Source organism: Manis javanica, chromosome 2, assembly GCF_040802235.1.
Source record: "Manis javanica isolate MJ-LG chromosome 2, MJ_LKY, whole genome shotgun sequence".
Classification (NCBI taxonomy): Eukaryota; Metazoa; Chordata; class Mammalia; order Pholidota; family Manidae; genus Manis; species Manis javanica.
This window is the reverse complement of record NC_133157.1, coordinates 202,032,282-202,056,335: the sequence shown is the minus strand read 5'-3', so window position 1 is coordinate 202,056,335 and position 24,054 is coordinate 202,032,282. Positions and strand designations below refer to the sequence as shown.

At 39.1% G+C, this 24,054-nt stretch overlaps 1 protein-coding gene and 1 long non-coding RNA gene across 4 annotated transcripts in view; one reads left to right on the top strand and one right to left on the bottom strand.

The window, feature by feature from the left end:
• Positions 1-2,375: 2,375 nt before the first annotated feature.
• The window catches only part of DEPTOR (DEP domain containing MTOR interacting protein), a 145,171-nt gene continuing 123,492 nt past the window's right edge, over positions 2,376-24,054 (bottom strand). Inside the window, exons 9-11 of one of the 3 annotated variants that reach the window (XR_012128390.1) lie at positions 5,491-5,555; positions 3,972-4,031; positions 2,376-2,512 (exon numbers count right to left, since the gene is read on the bottom strand). Coding sequence is in view for 2 of the 3 variants with exons in the window: in XM_017656986.3 (XP_017512475.1) it covers positions 9,953-10,081 (129 nt within the window). In the remaining variant the exon portion in view is untranslated. Of the gene's footprint in view, positions 2,513-3,971; positions 4,032-5,094; positions 10,082-24,054 lie in introns of those variants that run through there. The other 2 variants (XM_017656987.3, XM_017656986.3) reach the window with 2 other exon arrangements.
• On the top strand, positions 2,413-23,941 carry LOC108395033 (uncharacterized). Its single transcript, XR_012128391.1, has 3 exons — positions 2,413-2,551; positions 19,660-19,868; positions 21,501-23,941. It is a non-coding gene; the product is annotated as an uncharacterized lncRNA (long non-coding RNA).

The window sequence follows — 24,054 nt, the reverse complement described above, 5'->3', positions numbered from 1 at the left end:
TGTGATATGAACAGAGGAGGGACTCCATCTCAAGGCTAAGACCCTATTTTAAAAACCAGGGAGTTAGGAGGTAAGATTCTTAACCTATTTTATGGTAATCAGTCAATAACCTACCCTATCTTAAGGCAGGGCAAGTAGTTCTAAATGATATGTTCCCACTGCTTGAGAGTGACCACTGTCTTGGAGAAGAACAGGATCAAGAAATTCCTTGTGTTAAGTTTTTCTTACAGACTATCTGAAGGACTGACTATGGATGGTGATATAATGTCTCTCACCGGAGACAGACATCATAGGACCACATGTCAAGCCTATGGCCCCCACCCCCACCCTGGCCCTTTGTGCCATTCTTGAAATCCTTTAAAGACACAAATCCTAAGCTTTAAGCATGCCTCTTCTCTGGGGTTGCCCACACTCCTCTTTCTTCAAGTGTGTAGTTTGCTTTTAATAAAGCCTTCATGCTGCTCAACTTTCTGTGTTTTGTTCCTGTGTTCTTCCAGTGGTGTGTTACTTTGCTATTTCATTCAATTTTCTAGACTTAAGCACATCTTCTTTCTCTCTGTCCTACCTCAGACAAGTAGAGAGGGGATACTGAGAGCTCTGATTTGGGCTTGCAAGTTTCCATCACCTGGGTGACCAGAATGGGACTGAAGCTATGCAATCATGCTCTTTAGCAGTCTTCCTGAAAATCTCCTTTCTGTACCTTTGGGAAGTTCTCAGAATGTAATCTCATTCCACCCAGTGCTCTGAGGGTCCCTCACATCCTGCGGTGGTAGGGGTTTAGTTCCCATGCCATGTAGATTCAAGCAGACACTGGACAACAGGTGGCCCTGGCATCAGGAGTTGGCAAGGGATTTGCCCTATATCAAGCAGGAGTTCAGTGAGCTTCTCTTTTCTCTCTCTGTTCTTCTTGCTCACTGCTGCTGGCACGGCTGCTGGCATTGACTTCTACTCTCGCTTTAACAAATCCCTTCCTTACCTACACTCATCCAACCTGTTCAAGAATTCTTTCTCGATCAGAGTCAAGAACTCTCCCCAACCAGGTTGAGGTTTCACCTAGAGCACAAGGAGAGGCCTCCCCAGACGCAGCTGCCCAACAACAATAGGAGGCAGATACTATCAGTAGTCAGAGGGGCTGGGTTTCAATCCTAGCCCTACCACTTGACCAGGATGAGACCTTTTGCCACCAACTAAACCTCCCTAGGAAGCTGGGTTCCTTACCTGTCAAATGAAGATTTTACTAGAACCTGCCTCATGGGATTGTACGAGGATTAAATGAGATCATCCATAGAAAAACTGTATCTGAGTAGCTGGCATATATTTAGAGTGCAATAAATATTAGCTATTATTAGGAATCATTTTTCTAAGACCGTTTCTCCAACCATAAAATGACAGAGTAAGCTGGCCAATTTACAAGATCTCCTACAGATTAAAAAAAAAAATCCTGATTTCATACTTTCATTTCCATTTATGTACTAAAATAGGAGTGTGTGGAATACAGGCAAGCCAGCTCTCTTAATCAAGAAAGAAAGCAAAGAAGGTGGACTGATAAGCAGAAAAGTAAATGAGCGGATTACCTTGTGCTTGCAATGAGAAACAATATGTACTTTCAAAGTAAGATAGTATACTACCTCCTCCCACTCCATTTCAAGCAAGGAAAGCTCTAGAAGCAGCTTTTGCACATCTGATGTAGCTCAGACTGGCTGAAAGAAAACCTAAAAAAACAGGGGTCCTTTGTCTAATATAGTCTGGCTGGTCTGACATTTGTGGACTCCAGTCTCCCACAGAGCTCAAGGCAATTGTTTCCCTCCCTTTCTGCTGTTAAAACACCAGACCTGGGAGTCTCCCTGTTTAATAATTAACTAACCTTCATGATCCCAAGTCACAAGGTGCACGGGCTTCCCAAGTTCAAGTGTAAGGGCAAGTACTCTACTCTAAATTTCAGTGGCAGGAGAGTCCAGATCTTTTGAAACAGAGTCTCATCTCACAGTTTTGGCTATGCTCACATATACATTTTCAAAGTTGAAGTAAAGAAATGAATATCCCCCTCTCTTCCTGTCTCCTTATTGTCCTACCCACAAGTCCCATCTGCTCAGTTTGGACAGTATCACTTGCCTTTTTAAAGATCATGTTAGGAATCGGCCTTTGTGGATCCAGGCATTTCAATTCAACTTCAGGAAGAAACAAGTTTAATACTTAACCTCGAAGGGAGCAAAGGGCATTTAGAATAAGATATGGAGCCCCGGGAGGCAAAGAGAGAAAGTCACATAGGCAGAATGACAGGCAAAGGAAAAGGGAGTCATCAAATTCTGGATGTAAGAACATTAGACACTCTGCCAAGTTCTTTACAGAGCGCTCCTTATTTTGCTCAGTACATTCGTCAGATGCACATGGCAAGCAGCAGCCTGTGCCTCCACGGTCTGCCTGCGGAAAGCTTGTGCTGACTGAAGCTCAGAATGGCGGTTTTGGTTACGTAATTCCAGGATGAATCTCTTCAACCTCTAGACTTCGGAAGCTGCCCACAAAAGACAAAAGGAATGATGTCTCAATTAAGGTATTGCTCAGGAAACCTTTGTAACTCCTTATAATCAAGACTAAGTCTCCTATCTACCCTGAGAAATAGTGTTTGCTGGGGCATCGAAGGCACAACAATTGATTACTTTCACTGCTTTCTTCACAGGCTGTAAAACTGCCAGGGGCCTGATCAGGTAGTAAATAGATAATATGCAGTTTTGTGAAGCTATCTTATATGAAATCTCGAGTTTTAAAGACTATGCTTGGTAAGTTATTTACATATAATTTTTAGTTTCAAAAGCTAGGTAGCTGATTAAAATAAGGATCCAAAGCAAAATTATTTTTGCTCTCCACAACAAATCCTGAGCGATTTTCTCTACCAACCTGCAGATCTCCTTGCTCCTTAGTACCTGAGGAATCTTCATAATGGCCTTCTGGGATTATTATACCATTTAAAAACAAGAAAACCAAGGCACCGACAGATGTGATGAAAAGAGCATTGACTGAGCATTTCTGGGGCCTGGGTTCCAGCCCCTGGTGTATATTAATTGGTGTGAGTTTTGGGACAAGTCATAACTTCACATAACTGCATTTTCTTTTTGTTTAATGAGCATAAAAACAAGAGAAACATCCAATTATTATCTATTATGGACCAGACACAAGGATATGCATTTTACATGCATAATCTCATTTAATCCTCACAGCAGTCAAAAGGAATAGGTACTTTTATCTCCATTTTATAGATAAGGAAACTGATCTCTAGAGAGGTTGAGCAAATGGATGTGCTCCTAACTGCAGAGCTGGAATCTGATTCCAGGTCTTTATGTCACCAGAGCCTGGGCTCTTAACTCTTATGACCTCTCTACCCTTGGTACCTTTGGACTTGCTGTTTCCTCTGCCAGAAAACTCTTCCGGATTTCCCTAAGGCTGACTCAGCCCCATCCTTTAGGTATTAACTCAAAGCAGCAGGTTTGCAGAGGCTTTTGCTCAGGGCTGTTGCTTTGCATAACTCCAGGGAGCACTGTTCACAGAGGCTGTAATGGGAATGGTGCCTCGTTCGAATTGAATATGGCAGCTCCGTTGTCCCTGATGACCTGGATGAAACCCTGGTCATTCTCTATCACCCCATCTGGTTTCATTAACATCTTAGCATTTACCCCAATCTCAAATGAACTATATTATTTATGTAACTTATTTATTGTCTGTGGCCCCCAAGAGTATACAAACTTCATGAGGACAGGAACCTGAAGCTGAAGACTTGTTACTCAAGACTTGTGACAGGCCATAGTAGGTGCTTAATAAATCACTTGTTGGGTGTTCTAGAATATGATATACCAACTTCGGATAATCCTTTTGCCCCATCAGAAGCACACAGTTGTTGTAGGATATGAAGTTTCAAGACATTTTGGGCATTGTGAAAATATTAATGTAGTGAGTTAAGATTACAAACTACTACTTACATTTTCTATGCTTTAAATTTTATGAACTTTGCAGCAAACCAGGACTCTCAGTATCACAGGCTAAACAGACATTTATGTGACAAAAATTAGGAAGTCTCAGAATATCAAGTGCGAGAGAAGATATTAATCAACATATATCACATTATTAGTACACTCCCAAAATATGAAACCGCTTGGTAAACCAATTAGATGTGACCTTATTAAGTTAGCATTCCCATTTCCTATGACACAGCGGTTCTTCTCCAAAGCAGGTACCTCAGAGACACTCATTCCTTACTCCCAGGAGATGGGGTAAGAATGTTCCTAGTGACCCCATTTAGGACAATGACAGCAACAATGGAAACAGCTCAAATGTTCAGTGACAAAAAAACAAAATAATTTTTGCTCTAGAAATTTATGAAGCCATGAAAAAAAAATTCATTATAACTACACACAAAAGTCTACAAGAATCTTAATAATATAATCCTGAATAAAAACAGGCAAGTCCCTGAAGATTATCTAAAATTGATGCTCTTTTAATGAAGTTCATTTTTGTAAAAAGCCTAAATAATTATTGAGGAAAAAAAGAACAAGAAGATGGTAAACTCAGCATTCACTGTTGTAATTACTTTGGGTAAGGGAGAATGGGGGATGGGACTGGGAAGGATACAGCTAAATGAGGGTTGTGTCTGGCATTAAACCACCTGCTTCAACACCATGACTTCATATTCCACTCTCTCCCTGGAGAGAAGACTTCTAGAAGACAAGCCCAGAAGTGAGTCTTAAAGGATGAGCTGAATCCAGGGTCATGTATACTCAGTCACATATTCCCAGGACCTAAACACACATCCATCAACATAGGTTTCCTGAATGAATGAATGAGTGAATACATGAAAAAATGAGAGAAAAATGTAAAGTTCTTTTGGTTAATATTGAATGTAATCTGAATAACCACTTGCCCCCATAGATGACCTTCCTCCCTATGCATAATGAATTATGTAACTGATTTCCTAATGAGTTGAAAATAAAAATAAATAACATTCTCCCAGAGTAGTAAACAATCACATAGCATTTTCCCACATGGATTATTTTATAGTACTTATCAACTCTGGGCTATATAGGGAGAAAATTATTTCAAATCAAATACAGTACAGAAAAAAGCTTTTTTAATGCACTTTTTTTCAAGAAAAAGAGCTTCAGAAAATATCCATCATTAAGTAGTTTTACAAATGGCACTCTTGGCTACATTACAGAATTAGATATGAATCTTACATGTTTTCTCTGATAGGTTGGTAGTAGATCAGCTTTCTTAATAATGCAACCTTTTCTTAGGATAAAAAATGGCTAGTTTGTTCTAAAAGACAGGAAAAGCTGTAGCTCTAAAGTCATTGTTTTAAAGACTTAACATTTATTTCATATTACACAATGTATTTTCACATAATTTTAAGTATGCTACAATTTTTAAGGAAAACATAAATTTCAACCTAATTTGAAAATAAACATATATCTTAAGTTTATATATTAAAGCATTTGACAATACCATATGCGAACTTTGATGATGAACTTCATTTTGGTACACTGCAGCTTTATCCTTTTGGTACTGAGCTGGGAAAAAACAAATTACACGTGAAATTCTTCCTTAAATGAGGAAAACCATGATCAATGATATCAATCATCTCTAACCAGCTAGTAAAACTGAAATATTCTACAGTTCTTCGGATGATTTATAATCAAAATGAAATGATTAATAATCAACACAAGAGAAGAGTTATTACCATCTGTTTAAAACAGACCTTAAATTTAGACTATTTGTACAATACATTTGAAAGGAATGATTATCTGGAAATGTGAGATTCCATTTTGAACAGAAACCCATGATTTTTAAATTATTAATTGCTACCACTCCAAAGCATTCACCTTTTATAAGATGGTGTGAAGCTGATCACATTTAATTTACTCAAACATGGATCTCTTCTTCATGTTAACCATCATTTCTCAACTAGTCCTTTTATCAATTTATACGGAGATTAATAATAAAACATCAGGCAAGAGGACCACCCCAAAAGGCAACTGCATTTTTCTATCTATAGTAGAATGAACAAACATGGCTTTCAAATCTGAGTTGACAGCACGTATCATGCCAATGAAGAAACAAAAAATGATTTCTATCTCCATCACAAAAACACAAACACATTACACAAACACCTGAGAAAATCAAAAGTGTTTTTCTCTGGGAACAAAGAAAGCCATTGTGGGATTCCCAATGAAACCTTGCACACCACTCACTGATACACATGGACACAACACATGAAACAAAAGCTGTGAGAAAGACTGCTTACTGTTATTTTAGAATAATTCTTGGTGTTACATTTAGGAAAGGAGTTTCTAAATTTTAAAATTTGGCTGTCAAAATATCACACAAAATACTTATTTTTTAATGACATGGTATACCCACCGAAGGCCTGAGTCAGTTAAAATGTATACCCTTCACCTTCACTGTATGTGACACCACTTGCATTTTATGAATACTCCAAAGCCAAAGGCCTGTTTTTACTACATTATCCTCCCTGCAGAAGGCAATACTGTAAAGGACGTAGAATTGGAGGACAGGAGACTAACATTGGCACAGGCTCTGGCCCCAACAAGCCTTATGAGGGTGAGGTGGGAGCCACCTGACTACCCCACACCTCAGTTTCCTCATTAGCAAAATGAGAAGACTAAACTGCGCTCTCCACGGCTCCACGGGGCACCACCGTTTTAGGATTTCCTGACTGCTGTTTTCATTGGCACTGGGCTTTATTCACAACTTAATATGACACTTTTACCCAGTATTTGGTAAGTACTTTATATTTGGAAAGCTGAAGCTTTTCAATCACTAGGTAACTTCTTGACCCTTTATTTAATAAATAGTGGTACCTTCTCTTGGTGGATTAAAAGTAGCCACAAATTCTTTGCAGCTCCTCCCATCAAAGGTAGAGTCTATTCCCTCACCTCTTGATTCTGAGCTGGTTCATGACTTGCTCTGGACAACAAAATGCTATGGCAGTAACGCTGTGCACTTCCAAGCAAGTCCACACAAGGTCTTGTGGTGGGAAAGGCCCCATGGAGTGGCACTGAGGCACCTCAGCCAGCAGCTCCTGTCAATAACGTGCGTGAGAAGTCACCCTGGACCAGGCAGCCCCCAGCCAACCTGCTCACTAACCCACATGTTTGTGTGAATCTGAACAGCACCGCCTGGAGCAAGGGCCAGCCATCCCCACATGGCTGGCCCAAACTGCCAACCCACAGGATCATAAACAAATAGTCTTAGAAGCCATGTTTGGGGGGATTGGCTACACAGCAATGGAGAACTGACACACTGTGCTGGCTGATGGGACTAGCTGGGGGACAAGACAGTCTCTGTCCTGCAGATGCTCAAAGTGTAGTTCAGGAGACAGACATGCACTGGGACAAGCTCAAAGTAAATGTGGTAGGTGCACTAATTACAGGGAGTTAGGGCACCGGGTCCATGGGGATTTAGAGGAGCATTAATTCCACAACTAGGGAGCTAGAAAAGGTTTCTCAGAGGAGATAGCATCTAAGGAGAGTTAACAAGACAGATTTTTTTTCTCCAGGCAAAGAAGGAGAAAGAATATTTCATGGAGGAGAAACTGCACGTGCAAAGGCTGGAGGGGTCTAAATGGGGCCCCTACAGGAGTGGGAGCATTTACTGTAATTACAGTGTGAGAATGTCAGGGGTAGTCAGGTAAAGCTCTCTTGGCCTTCGGTAGAATCCTCTGGCATTTGGCCTTTAAACTGAGGATGATGAGAACCAAAGGAGGGAACAGTTCCTTCCTCCCTCTTCCCTTCCTCCTTCCTTTCTTTCACCTCACTGTTCATTTGACCACGACATCAATGACATTCTCTGAATCAAAGAAATTTCACAAGCAAGAGGCTATATGGAGTAAATAAAGACAGATACTTCTTTGGTGCTTAGATTGGCTGACAGAAGTGATGTTATGTCAGGACCCAAGATAACAGGCCTTGGGACTTGAGTAAAAAGTAAAAGTAGCAGGAGAAGATGTCATTCCCGGAGAGGTGTTCCTTCTTCTTTTCTCAATTAATGAACACCTGGTGACAGAAGGCATTTAAGAGTCATCTTTTAAAGATGTTTTAAGCCTTTTTAAAAGCTGAATGGTAAGGTCTCCCACTTTCTGGTTGTGTGGACTTGGGCATATGACCAACTTCTTAATAAGTTCAGTTTCCTCAGTTGTAAAATGGAGATAATGACAACACTGACCTCACAGGTCAGTAAGGATAAGTGAGGAGTAGTTGTACTACAGAACTAGGTATGGAAAAGTCCTCAACAGAAGGTCCCTAAATGGGGAAAGGCTGGGAAAGGGCAGCTTTATTGTTGAATAAACCCACGTTTGAATCCAGACTTATATCACTTAGCAGTTCTTGCCACTGTGTGAATTTAGAGCCCATTTCAAAACTTGCTCAGACTTAGTTTTCACATCTGAAAAATGAGAGTGGTAATACCTACCTTGCAGGGTTGTGATAAGGATTAAGAGATCACAAATGGTGACTGCCAGAGCATACAGTATAAATGCACATACACACGGAGACGATATTATTTATCAAATGTAGACCGACAGTATTAATATTAGACATTCTATACTACATCAAAGTCCTAGTCTCTGACTAAAGCTACAGATTGGAAAACTTGGATTATCAGGAACATATATATATGTAACATCTTTAGCACAGTATGTCCATTTCACCAGTACCGATATGTTATGATGATCTATCAACAAAAAATTATATTTTACTTTGTTAATACATGGTAAGAAAGCAACATTGTCATTCAGAACACATTACATGAAATTAAGAAGAATTTAGCATTCCCTGACACCCTAATTTGGCACTATGAGGAATTTCTCCTACATACTAAGCCCTCAAATGCATTCTTTTCTAGACCAATAAAGAAATTCGCTTATATACAAGTGAGTTGAAAAGTTACAACACAAGATGGTGCTTTTGGTGAAAAATATCCCTGCCCAAAAAGCAGCATGTCATGTACTTAGAATATGTTACACTAGAAAGCTAGTAAAAAGTCAGGCCAGTAGGCAATTTAATTTCAAGTTTTATCACAAATGGGCCAAGTTCCAGACTACTTTGCTTAAAAAGGGACAACTTGAAAGTGAAATCTTGCCAGCAGCTTGGTTTTGAATTATGTGTGTATATAAAAACTTCTCTGTTTTTACATTCAACATATTCAGGATTAATTTTAGAAAGCTGTTGTTGCTGATTGACAGAACAAAATGATTTAGGCTCAGAAGAGAAAACAGAGGAAACAGGTTTAAGCAGTATCTCCCTATCTACCTTACCATATCATCTCAAGGTATTTAGTTTTTAAGAAATGCTGTGTTTGAAAACATAGGTTAGGTTAAAAGTTGATACTAAAGGCAGGAACTAAGAAAAAGTCATTATTTGATGGCTTTTAAGCACTTGAATGCTTTAGAATCTTCTTCAAAATACTAATTAACAGGTAATAGTCCCTTAGATGTTGCTTTAATTTGAAGTTTGGTGAAATCTAGATCCTTTCCTAGAGAATTTCATGCTCATATTAAAGTCTGTGAAAACTATGACTCCTAGTGGAGAGGATTTAGCATGTTGCTGTTTTGGCTAGAGAAGCTTTTCAACAACATTCTCTAAATTAAGATAAAAATACAATGGATGAGAACTACAAACAGAAATAGAGTAAGGCAACTGTACTATGTAAGAAAATTCGATTTCTCAAAAGTTTTTCTACACTGACCCAAATTGTTTTTTTGATGTATTACCCGATTCTTCCACATTCAAACAGTGTGTGAAATGCAAATTAAGATGTGTATGTAAGGAGAAAAGATTTGTATGTCCAAAGCCATCCATGTGTATGGATGTCTTCTCATTGCATTGCTTTGAGCTGTTCTGGCTCTGATCCTCCACAGGCTCCCTGAAGGGCTGGGAGGGCCATCTGTTTAGCACTCTAACTCCTCCATAACTTCCATGACAATCGTCCGTGGGCCAGTCAGAATCAGATTGCTCACAGTCCGGTAGTCTACATGCAGCACGTTGAGCCCATTTACAGAGACAACAAACTGGCAGACCTAAAGGAAAGACAAAGAAATAACAAGTTGTATAGCTCCTGGTTTTTTACAGACCTCTAACAAAGACACTTATCTATAACATGTAACTTCATTCTTAAAATAACCAACTGAACCCAGATGACAACTGCAATTCAATAATTTCCAAGAGACTATACCTTCTCTGGAAGGAAAGACAAAAGTATTTGTTTCAGTGTTTTGCAAAATTGGGTGTGAATCCTAACTCAGCAACTTACTGACTTAAGCTATATATTTAAATTTCTGAGCTTTGACTGGACTGGCTTAAAGATGTCAGAGTGAGATGTGAGACAGAAACCTGCTCCCAAAACCACATATAATATGAAAATATAGCAAACAAAATACAACTAATCCTGCAAGAGTGACCAGAAAGAAGGCTGCGATAGACTGCCTATATCTGGGGAAAAGAAAGACCTCACGGAAAGGGGTAAAGTAGCAAAGCTGCAATCCAGCAGTACCTAAACCCTCCCACCACCCCAGCTCACCAGTGGGAGGAAGAGAAATGGAGTGGAGAAAGGGTGGAGGCCTAGGACTGCTGAACACCCAGACCTTAAGGTCTGCTCTGGGAGCATGAACCTACATTACATGGTACTCTGGAGATTAGAGGGGTTGGAAAGCTAAAACAGGTGGAGTACTGAAACACTGAGATTCCAGCCATTTGTGGAGGACAGGTACCCACAACTGGCTGCTCTGAGACAAAAGAAAGGCGGGCACTTGAAAGACTTCCCAACAGTGAGAGGGCTGCTAAAGCACCAAGGATTACACAGAGCTTGCTCTCAAGAGAAAGGATAGGTGGACAAAATCATCCCAGTGTACTCAGCCCAGTAGGTTGAGAACTTTCAGGAGCTTCAAGCACTCCATCCACTGGCTGGTGATGCCCATCAAGGCAGCCCACCACAATAGCAGCCTGCCACTATTTCCTCCCAGCTAGCACAGGTTCACATACCTGCTGCCCCTGCCATTGTGCAAGGCCTGTCAGAGAGTGGCCCTACCTATGGCAGCTACAGTGACATAATGTGGAAGTGCCTCCCCGCATGCTTGGCTCACTGGCCCTGGTAATGGAGGCAGGCACTGCAGTGGGGAAGCAAGAAAGAGCTCTTTGCTCCTGACAGGCACAGGTTCTGCTTTCCTGCAACCTCCACCATTGCTACAGGTGCTGAGCAGCTTGAGACAGTTGAGCTTAGGGACAAGAGAGTGTGCCACCTGCACAAAATTATTATTCCATATTATTCAATACAAATATGAAATGGCAAAAGAACCTGGTACAAACCAAAATCCCACAAAGACCAGAAAGAGGGCCAAGTGTAACCAAAATCACCAATATTCCTAATAAATATTTCAAAATAAAAATCATAAACATGCTCACAGAGCTACAGAAAAATATTCAAGACCTTAGGGAGGACTTCAAGAAAGAGAAACTCTGAAAAATACAATATCTGAAATGAAACATACAATGGAGGGATTTGAAAGCAGATTAAATGAGGTAGAGGATATGGTAAATGAAATAGAAATTAAAGAACAGAAATATAAAGAAGCTGAGGCACAGAGAGAAAAAAGGATCTCTAGGAATGAAAGAATATTGAGAACTGTGTGACCAATCCAAACGGAACAATATTCACATCATAGCAGTACCAGAAGAAAAAGAGAGAGAAAAAGGGATAGTAAGTCTCCTTCAGGAAACAATTGCTGAAAATGTCCCCAGTCTGGGGAAGGAAACAGTCTCTTAGACCATGGAAGTGCACAAATCTCCCAGCACAATGGAACCTAGGAAGACAACACCAAGACATATAATGAATAAAATGGCAAAGATCAAGGACAAGAACAGAGTATTAAAAGCAGCCAGAGAGAAAAAAGATTACATACAAAGGAAAACCCATCAGGCTATTGTCAGACTTCTCAATAGAAACCTAACAGGCCAGAAGCAGTCGCATGATATATTTAATGCAATGAAACAGAAGGACCTTGAACCAAGAATCCTCTACTCAGCATGATTATCATTTAAATTTGAAGGAGGGATTAAACAATTTCCAGATAAGCAAAAGTTGAGGGAATTTATCTCCCAAAAATCATCTCACCATGTATTTTATTTTGGAGGAATTGCTATGGATGCAAATGCTCCCAAGTTTAAATAGCTGTTACCAGAGAAAATAAAAACACAATAAAGGAAGTAGACCAATTAATTACTAAGCAAATGCAAAATTAAGTCAACAACCAGCAAATCAGTCAAAGGATACACAAAGAGTGCAGAATATGACACCTAAATATAAAGAGTGGATGGGGAAGAAAAAAAAGAACCTTTAGATTGTGTTTGAAATAGTGTACTAAGTGAGTTAAGTTAGACTGTTAGATAGTAAAGAAGATGCCCTTGAACCTTTGGTAACCACAAATCTAAAGCTTGCAATAGCAATAAGTAGATATCTATCAAAAATCACCCTAAATGTAAATGGACTGAATGCACCAATCAAGACAGAATTATTGAATGGATAAAAAAACAAGAACCATCTATATGTTGCCTACAAGAGATTCACTTCAAATCCAAAGACATACACAGACTAATAGTGAAGGGATAGAAAAAGATATTTCATGCAACTAATAGGGAGAAAATAGCAGTAGCTGTAGTACTTGTATCAGACAAGATAGACTTCAAAACAAAGAATGTAACAAGGAACAAAGAAGGATATTAAATAATGATAAATCGGTCAGTCCAACAAGAGGATATAACAATTATAAATATCTATGCACACAACATAGGAGCACCTACATAGATGAAACAAATACTAAAAGAATTAAAGGGTGAGATAGAACACAATACATTCATTTTAGAAGACTTCTACACACTATTCACTCTAAAGGACAGATCAACCAGACAAAATAAGTAAGGAGATATAGGCACTGAACAACACATTAGAACAGACATCTACAGAACACTCCACCCAAAAGCAGCAGCATAAACATTCTTTTCAAGCGCACATGGAACACTTTCCAGAACAGATCATATACTAGGCCACAAAAAGAGCCTCAGTAAATTCAGAAGGATTGAAATTGTGCCAACCAGCTTCTCAGACCACAAAGGTATGAAACTAGGAATAAATTTTGTGAAGAAAACAAAAAGCCCACAAACACATGGAGGCTCAATAATATGCTCCAAAATAATCAATGGATCAATGACCACATAAAAACAGAGATCAAGCAATATACAGAGCAAATAAAAACAACAACTCAACACTGCAAAATCGTGGGGTGCAACAAAGGCCATGTTAAGAGGGAAGTATATTGCAATACAGGAGTATCTCAGGAAAGAAGAACAAACCCAAATGAACAGTCTAAACTCACAATTGATGAAATTAGAAAAAGAAGAAAAAATGAGGACCAAAGACAGTAAAAGGAGGGACACAATAAAGATAAGAGAATAAATAAATAAAATTGAGAAGAATAAAACTATAGAAAGAATCAGTGAAAGCAGGAGCTGGTTCTTTGAGAAAATAAACACAACAGATAAACCCCTAGCCATACTTATGAAGAAAAAAAAGAGAGTCCATACATACAAACAGAATCAGAATTGAGAAAGGGAAAATCACTATAGACACCATAGAAATACAAAAAATTATTAGAGAATACCATGAAAAGTTGTATGCTAACAAACTGGATAACCTAGAAGAAATGGACAACTTTCTAGCAAAATACAAACTTCCAAGACTGACCCAAGAAGAAATAGAAAATCTGAACAGACCAATTACCATAATGAAATTGAACTGGTAATCAACAAAATACCTAAGAACAAAACCGTTGGACCAGATGGCTTCACCACTGAATTTTATCAAACATTTAGTGAAGACCTAATACCCATCCTCCTTAAAGTTTTTCAAAACGTAGAAGAGGAGGGAATACTTCCAAACTCACTCTATGAAGCCAGCATCACTCTAGTACAAAAATCAGGCAAAGACACTACAAATAAAGAAAAGTATAGACCAATATGCCTGATAAACACAGATGCAAAAATACTCATCAAAATATTAGCAAACCGAATTCAGAAATACATAAAAAAGATCACTATCATGAATAAGTAGGTTTTATTCCAGGGATGCAAGGATGGTACAATATTAAAAAATCCATCAACATCATCATCCACATCAACAAAAAGACAGACAAAAATCACATGATCATCTCCATAGATGCTGAAAAAACATAACAAAATTCAACATCCATTCATGATAAAACTCTCAATAAAATGAGTAAGGAGGGCAAGAAGTACCTCAGCACAATAAAGACCATATATGACAAACCAAAAGTTAACACCATACTTAACAGTGAAGAGCTGAAAGCTTTTCTTTTAAGATCAGGAACAAGACAAGGATGTCCACTATTTCCACTTTTATTCAACATAGTTCTGGAGGTCCTCACCACAGCAATCAGACAACACAAAGAAATAAAAGGCATCTAGACTGGTAAAGAAGGAGTTAAACTGTCACTGTTTGCAGATGATATGGTATTATACATAAAATATCCTAAATAATCCACTCCAAAACTCCTAGATCTAATATCTGAATTCAGCAAAGTTGCAGGATACAAAATTAATACACAGAAATCTGTTGCATTCCTATATACTAATGATGAGCTAGCAGAAAAAGAAATCAGGAAAACAATTCCATTTACAATTGCTTCAAAAACAATAAAATACCTAGGAAAAAACCTAACCAAGGTGATGAAAGATCTATACCCTGAAATCTACAAGACACTCAGGAGAGAAATTAAAGAAGACACCAATAAGTGGAAATACGTTCCATGCTCAAGGATAGGAACAATTAATACTGTCAAAGTGGCCATCTTGCCTAAGGCAATCTACAGATTCAATGTAATCCCTATCAAAATACCAACAGCATTCTTCAGTGAACTAGAACAAATAGTTGAAAAATTCATATGGAACCACAAAAGACCACAAATAGCCAAAGCAATCCTGAGGAGGAAGAATAAATCTGGGAAGATTATGCTCCCTGACTTCAAGCTCTATTACAAAGCCACAGAAATCAAGACAATTTGGTACTAGCACATGAATAGACCCACAGACCAATGGAACAGACTAGAGTCCAGATATAAACCCAAGCATATATGGTCAATTAAATATATGATAAAGGAGCCATGGGTATACAATGGAGAATTGACAGTCTCTTCATCAACTGGCGTAGGCAAAACTTGACAGCTACATGTAAGAGTATGAACTGGAATATTGTCTAACTTCATACACAAAATTAAACATGAAATGGATCAAATACCTGAATGTAACTCATACAACCATAAAACTCTTAGAAGAAAACAAAGGCAAAAATCTCTTGAATATAAACATGAGCAACTTTTTTCTGAACACATCTTCTTGGGCAAGGGAAAAAGCAAAAATGAACAAATGGGACTACATCCAGCTACAAAACTTCTGTACAGCAAAGGACACCATCAGTAGAACAAAAAGGTACCCTACAGTATGGTAGAATATATTCATAAATGACATATCCAACAAAGGGTTAACATCCAAAATATACAAAGGACTCACATGCCTCAACACCCAAAAGCAAATAACCCAACTAAAAAGTGGGTGGAGGATATGAACAGACACTTCTCCAAAGAAGAAATTCAGATGGCCAACAGGTACATGAAAAGATGCTCCACATCACTAATTGTCAGGGAAATGCAAATTAAAACCACAATGAGACATCACCTCACACCAGTTAGAATGGCCAACATCCAAAAGACAAACAACAACAAATGCTGGTGAGGATGTGGAGAAAGGGGAACCCTCCTACACTGTTGGTGGAAATGTAATTAGTTCAACTACTGTGGAAAGCAATATGGGGGTTCCTCAAAAAACTAAAAATAGAAATACCATTTGACCCAGGAATTCCACTCTCAGGAATTTGCCCAAAAGAAACATGATCCCAGATTCAAAAAGATATCTGCAAACCTATGTTTATTGCAGCACTATTAACAGTAGCCAAGATACAGTAGCAACCTAAGGGTCCATCACTAGATGAGTGGATAAAGAATATGTAGTATATATACAAAATGTAATATTATTCAGCCATAAGAAGAAAACAAATCCTACTATTTCCAACAACATGGATGGAGCTAGAGGGTATTATGCTCAGTGAAATAAGACAGGCAGAGAAAGACAAGTACCAAACGATTTCACTCATTTGTGGAGTATAACAACAAAGCAAAACTGAAGGATCAAAACAGCAGCAGACTCACAGACTCCATGAAGGGACTAGTGGTTGCCAAAGGGGAGTGGTTGGGGAGGATGGGTGGGTAGGGAGGGAGAAGGGGATTGAGGTGCATTTGATTGGCACACATGGTGTGAGGTGGTCACGGTGAAGACAGTGTAGCACAGAGAAAACAAGTAGTGACTGTGGCATTTTGCTACACTGATGGACAGTGACTGCAATGAGGTGTGGTGTGGACTTGATAATATGGGTGAATACAGTAAGCAGCACCATGTTGCTCATGTGAAACCTTCATAAGATTGTACATCAATGATACCTTAATAAAAAAACAAATAAACTTCTGAGCTTCATTCTCAACACTAAAATAGGGATGTATAATAATAATAATATCTAGCTATTTATAAGATTGTTGTAGGATTTACATTAAATGAGGTTTTGTACATAAAGTTTTGACTGCAGTGCTCTGAACCTATGGGGTATTCAAAATATTTTCATAGTCACAGTGTTTATGGCTGTTATTAGTCATTTGGACTTAGTGTATAGAGAGACCCTAAGGCCCAGTGTTCCCAAAACAGTCCTCTTTTGCACATATTGTTCCTGCATGATTATTAATAGTGCCTCTATTTACTTGCTAAGGTATCCCAGTCGAGATGATCAATTCCACACACTGCCCTATTTCCTATCCTTATGAGAATTGATGACCAAAAGGTTAGCATTTATACTAAGTGAGTGTTAATTAACCTGTGATAGGAGAAAGAATTAAAGTAAGTAAAAGCATCAATCAAGTACTGAGAGGCCACTCTGGATATGCCAGTGTGCTTGACACTGATCACAGCCACTGCCTCAAATGAAAGCACCTCTTTGGAGGTTGGTGGTGACATCAGATGCTACACTTTTCATTTAGCTGGCACAAATTAACAGATGGCATATCTCTTGTGTGTCTGAAGAGGTGGACATGGGATATAGTGGTTTGTTATGTCACTCAAAAAGTCTCTTTGAGTGACATAAGGATCTCTAGCTGTCAGTGATAATACATCTATCTAATTAAGAAAAGAGAATCAAATAGAATATAAGTCTGTATTGTGCCTGGCACACAGTAGGTATTTGTGGCAAGCTGACTATCCCAGACCCCAAAAATGTACATGTCCTAATCCCCAGAACCTGTGAATATGTTGTTTACATGGCAATGGGGAATTCAGGCTACAGATGGAATTGGATTGCTAACCAGCAGATTTTAAAATCGGGAGAGAATCCTGGGTTAACCTGGAGGGCCCAATGTAATCACGAGGGTCCTTATAAGAGGTTGACAAGAAAGTAAAAGGCAAAAGGGGGGATGTGACAATAGAAGCAAGGGGTTAGACCTATATGATGATGGGGCCAGGAGCCAAGGAATGCAAGTGGCTTCTAGAAGCTGAAAAAGGCAAGAAACAGATTCTACCCTCAGGAGCTTCCAGAAAGAATGCAGACCTGCTGACACCTTTATTTTAGATGTCTGACTCCAGAACTATAAGAAAATTAATTTGCATTGTTTTAAGCCACCATGTTTGGGTTAATTTGTTACAGCAGTGACAGGAAACTAATGAAGTACTCAATAAATATTCATTGTTAAATGAATTGAGTGGATGAATGTATTAAGCAAAAAAGCATAATTAAGATTGAGCCTGAAGAGTCTCTTGCTTCTTATAAATTATCTTTTCTCTTACTGGGAAAATAAAAATATAGACAGGAGGAAAGAAAAGAAGACAAAAGGCAAAAATGGGAGAGAAGCTGGGGAGAGGGGAAGCTGGAGAGAGAAGCTGGAAGAAAAGGAGATAGACTGATTGACACTGAATACTTTAGTGATGTCTCCCCTGTTTATTATCATACTTCTTTAAGTATAATGCCTGAGTAATTAATATGCACACCTATTCCCCATAATTTATTAATTAATTTAATGTTATTGACTCAAAGCATGTAAAAATACTAAAACATTTTGAAAATCACCATTTCCTTTCATTGTTTTCTGGGTACATAATGTAACTTATATTTTAAACATTTGTAGTTCATATTATTTGTGTATTACACTAATACCATGTTTGAGTTTATGCTGATATTTTAAATATAAAAATAAAATACTTCTTTATTTTTAAATGTAAAATAAATATAAAAACACAAAAATAAATATAAAATCAAACCCCGTGTTATTAACTCTAAAAATATCTATACTACACAATAAACCTACTACACAGATAAGTCAAAATTAGAAAGCATTGAAAGGGCAGCTATATATCTATGGAAATGATATTACATTTGGAACCCAATGAGAGGGATTTAAATCCTAGGCTCACTTGCTGGATGCTCTTAACCAAGCCATTTCTCCTCCCCTATGTCTCAACAACATAATTCACAAAACAGAGTTAGGTAAAAATGCTTATCGTCACAGGTACAATCAGATAATGAATTTAAAACCTCTGCAAATGTCAAGCACTACACCAATGGTGGGTTTTATGAACTCCTTTCCCTTTAAAAATAACCTCTCCTTCACAGTCACATGCAGAATGGAAAGTGGACAGTGGCAAGTAGAGTGCTTATTTGCTCAGTAAACAATCACTGTTGCCATAAGCCTTGATATTTGCTACTCCCCAACCGACATTACTTTGGCATCTTTGTCTATGAGGAGGCCACGCCATCATTGCTTCTCTTCTCCCATTTTTCACAAATCTATCCTCTCGGATTCAGAGCACATCTTTTACAAATCAGCACTTCTCCACCATGGCTGAAGTCATAATCAAAGTGATGCCAGCGGGTCATAATCCATCCTGAAGTAGGCCGCCAGTAATTTGTTGGGCAATTTAACACTAACTTATTGTGGACATTAGCAGTACTTTTTTTTTTTTTTCTGCACTGGCATTACACTCATGAGCCAAACAATGAGAGGAATTCCACCCCACTCCTGATCCAGAGTGTTGACTTTAGACCTGGGGCCTCCTTTCCTCCAAAGGAAGCCTTTTAGCATTGCCAAATGAGAGGGCAGAAGTTGCTAGGGGAGCCCACACTCCAGCTAATTCCTCACAGGCTCCAAAAGATGAGATGTGTCTCTGCATCACTCGGGGACCGCCTTTGGCATTTAGTCTCAACCAGAATTGTATTCTCTCTCTCCCACACAGTATTTGTTTTAATTGACCAACATTTAAAAAATCAGGAAAGTTTCATATGAAAATTCAGATTCTGGCCTCTCTAGAACAATCTGAAGATCTAATAACACCAGGCCTGAGTGGCCCCCAGGCAATGGCTGAGTAGGGGCTACCCCTTCCAGATAGGCACATTATCTCTCATTTGCCATAGTCCTCACCACTTCCTATTTTTTCTTTGCAGCTAGCTGATACACATTTGAGTCTGATTCCTGATCTGGGGCCACCAGATAGAAAGAACTGAAGAGGACTAAAGGATCCCAATTTCCTATCAGCTGAAGAAAGGGTTAAAAAAATTGGTATATCCATAAAATGGAGTATTATTCAGCAATAAAATGGAACCAACTACGTGCTACAACATGGATGAACCTTGAAAACATGCTAAATGAAAATGTCAGTAACAATAGACCACAAATTGTATGAGTCCATTTACATGAAATGTCCAGAGTAAACAAACCCACCGAAACAGAAAGTAGATTGGTGGTTGCCTAGGCCTGGGGCATGAGTGAGGTATGGTCAAAGCAGACCACTAATGAGAAAGGCATTTCTCTTAGGGGTGAGGAAATGTTCTAAAATCTACTGTGGTGATAGTTGTGTAACTCCATGAATATACAAACTAGTGAAAGGTACACTTTACACAGGAAAATCGTATGGTATGTGAATTATATCTCAACAAAACTATTAGGAAGAGCTAAAGGGCAGAGAAGCCTGAGGCCAGCCTGCATAGAAGTCTGTGGACTGGAGAGGAGGGTTGCAGAACTGGTTCAAAGGTGGAGTCCTGTTTTCCTGTTGATCGCGGTGGTACTTGGAGGCTTTAAAACTTGAATGGTAAGGGCTATAGGATTGGAAGGATGAGGATTCAATGACCTTGCTTTGGACCAATGCCCATTCAGGGGTGGGAAGGGGCCACAAGCAGGGCCAGCCGGGCAAGGAATAGTGGCAGCAATACGTAATACTGGTCAAGGTCTATTTTATCAGACAGTCTAAACCTCAGGATGGGGCCCAGGTGGTGGCAGTAATAATTCCAAATGGGAAGGGCATGGGCAAAGGGCACCAAAATGATCTTATATCTGACTTTTCATTAACCTTGGTGAGTGATGACTTTAATTGAATTTTAGAAAAATTAAAAAGGCCATTTCTTTTTGGGGTGTTTGTGTTGTATGGGCACACACACTTGTCAAGTACCAAAATGTGAGATTAATTGGTTCTTTTATAAAACAAGGTTCAATCAAGACTTCCCTGGGTGTAAAGACCATCTTGCCCCTGCATCTGCCCATTCTCTCCAGAGCAGCAGAGGACAAGAGTGGGGTTAGAGCAAGTGCACCATGAATCCCCATACCCTTTAACCCTTCTTTATCTGTGCTGCCTCTTGAGCACTCTGGGAATATGGAGATGTGTGAAGAGCCTCTGTCAGGGATGATGGGGAAAAAGCTAAGATATCTTGAACCCACTCATGTGTGAAGCACTTACATAAAATTAAAATTTAAATAGCTGAGTCTTGTCCTCAAGGAAAGTACAGTTTAGTTAAGTAGGAAGAATATTGCAGGCAGGATCCTTTTCAAAGCAGCTGGCAGTTTCTCAATAAATTCTGCCATTTACTGAAACCCTGTTTTTTTTCCAAACACCAATCTAGCACCTGACATACTTTATCAAAAATCCTACTAGTAGACATCGGTGACATCTGCTGGATTTGGGCCACTCAACTGTCACTCTGCTAAAAGCAACTTGATATCCTTGTCAGACATCACCTTTCTGCTGCTGTGGGCAGCATGGGTAGGAATGCGAACCAAGGTGCCCTCCCCATGCATGGGGTCACCTGGCCCAAGCTTGGCGAATCTGACTCTTGCTCTGGGGCCACTGAACCTGGAGCTAAGTAACACAGGAGAGAAAGTTCATTGGCTCTGGTACTCAGATTCCTGGATCTGTCCTGGTTCCTGTCTTTACCAGGCCTGGTTTTCTAGGCCTGCCTTTGATTCTCTTACATTCTTGATGTATTTCCAATACACTTCTTTTTTTTTCCCTTAGGATAGCTGGTTTCTGTCATTGACCGCCCATGACACCACCACAACCCTTATGAACAAATGAACAAACTCAATCTCAGAAAGGTTAAGTTATTTGCTCAAGGTCACACAACAAAGTGCTACATCTGGAATTTGAACTCCCTATGACTCCACAGCCCTATATAAATAAAAATTTATGAAACACAACATGTATGCAAGCTTGAGACATGCAGAGAATAGAAGACAAATGTTTTTTCACTTTGCTTTAACTGTTAATTAGACAGTCTAGGTCCACTCTAATGTCTTGTATGTTGATGTTTAAACTCTTCCAACTTCATAAGAAGGTTTCCACTTAGCTAAGGTTGGACTGCTTTCTGTGTCACTTAAAATGCTCAACGAGATGTAAACTTAGACATTTATTTCAATTTCTTTTCTTTGACGGAGAGAAAAAAAACGCCCTTTAAACACATTTATCATGCTTATATTCAAGGTAGTATTTTTAGAGTCAGGTTGTTAAGAAAGACGTCATCTTTCTCTAAGTGCTCCCGACAACTGCTGTGGTTCCAGCAGTTCCAATGTCCAGTTACTAAAAATGTGCAAAATGACCTAGACATGCAGGTAGAACTACATAATGGATTCAGTTACAATGGATGATGAATTCCCATCTATGGTACACTATGTTCTGGAAATAAATACACATTGCAAGTGACTACAGGAAGCACACAGCCTGAGGGAAAATGATTTCTCTTCTGTGTTAAAAAGCACACACCTGCAAATGCACAGAACATTGACAACCTGTGATAGATCTACCTTAGGTACATATTACCTCCTATCTGGGGTCACGGACTTAGATGTCACCTGTTGGTGGTAATGAGAATTCAGGCGAGGTTGTGACACTTCCCTTCTGCTTATAATTATCTTTATCGGATCTGTTTTCAAAGATTTGATTGCACTTCTCTCATTTCCCCAGTTCATAAAAAGAGATCAAACATAAGCTCATGGGGCTGTTCTGAATTCATCTCCTATAAGAAGGGTAGCGCCTTAATTTTATAAAGAAGGGATATGGAAGATGATGTTATCCGTAAAGTAAAGAAAGAAACAAACCTTCATAAGTTATAGGTAAATGATGTCTCTGGGCAAGAGGGCAGTGGAGAAAAGTCCTAAAATCCAGGTAAGAGTTAACAGGAAGGGGGAGGGAGGACTCAGCACATGTCAGGGTGTGATCAGGCTGGGATAAATACCTAGGCTGAACTCCAGCCTTCCTCCTGATCAGGAGCCAAACCAACTAAATAATCTAGCCTCTCATTCCTCTCCCTGCACCAGTCCTGGCAGATCCAGATAACCCTCTAGACAGACTGAGTGCCCATGAGCTTGTGCAATTGCACATTAGTTCTTGTGTGGCTGGAGTTCCATCACAATTGTTCAATTGTTTCATCCCATGTGGGAGTGAGGCTGGAGAGAAACTCTACACCCACACCTAAGTGTCTCCTCACTGCCATGGCAACCTATTCACCAGGACACTTGCTTCCCTGAAGCGGCTACACTCACGTAAATGCTCTTCTGGCTTTTCCTTTTTTTTCTTTCTGATATTGAAGGAGAAAGAAGGATTGGAGGATAAAGCTGCTTCAGGCTTTCCCTGAAGATAATAAAACCTTTCACAACACAGAGACCCAGAGAGAGAAGCTGTTGAGGCGGAAAGAGTCACAATGAGAAGACAGACAGACATAGATGGACACAGAAAATAACGAGGAAGAGCAGAGTTCTGGTTCACAGGGTAGGAGGCCTGTCCGATCAAATGATACTGAAAGCAGAACCAGGAGTTTAAGTGTAAGCTAAGACTTCAATTCTTAATCAAGAAGAACACTCTGATGTATTCTAGAGATCATGCTGATCAAACTCCCACTAAAAGAACTCGTTTCTACAAATCTCTGCCAAGCATCCTACCTCTTACCTGAATGTTAAGACAGGAAACGCATCAACTAATGAAGAAGCTTTTTGGGGGCCAGTTGCATGGTAGAAGTTCCAGCTCTTCCTCCAGTCACCATTATTTAAGCCATTTCACTGATTGCTTAAGTGAAAAGTGCACCCAAATATAAAACAATGGCTCTCAAACTGTCTCATGCAAACACGGGCCACTTGGGGGGCCTTATTGAATAAGTGAAATCTCAGATCTCACCCAAGACTTAGCAACTCAGATTCTTTGGGTTGAATCCCAAGAATCTGTTTTCACTGAGCCTATCAGGGGACTCTGATACAGCACTATGTTGCAAAACAGTGTTATAAAGTATCCGCCAGAATTTTTTCTACCAAAAGTTAGTTTAAATGTTCATCCTATACTTGTTAGTATTATAATAATGCATTCTATGATCTTAAGCATTAAGTCTTAAATACAACAAGGAGACTGACATTTCAGTTTTTATTATAATTATTACTTGCCTGCAGTCTATTTCACTTTTAGAGCCCAATTTTGGTATCTTTTTTTGACTTCCAAATTAATAATAACTATGTATAAAATGCATAAGTTTGGAACTGTTATGAGAGGTAATATCCAAGATGCTCAAAACACAATACCCAAAATA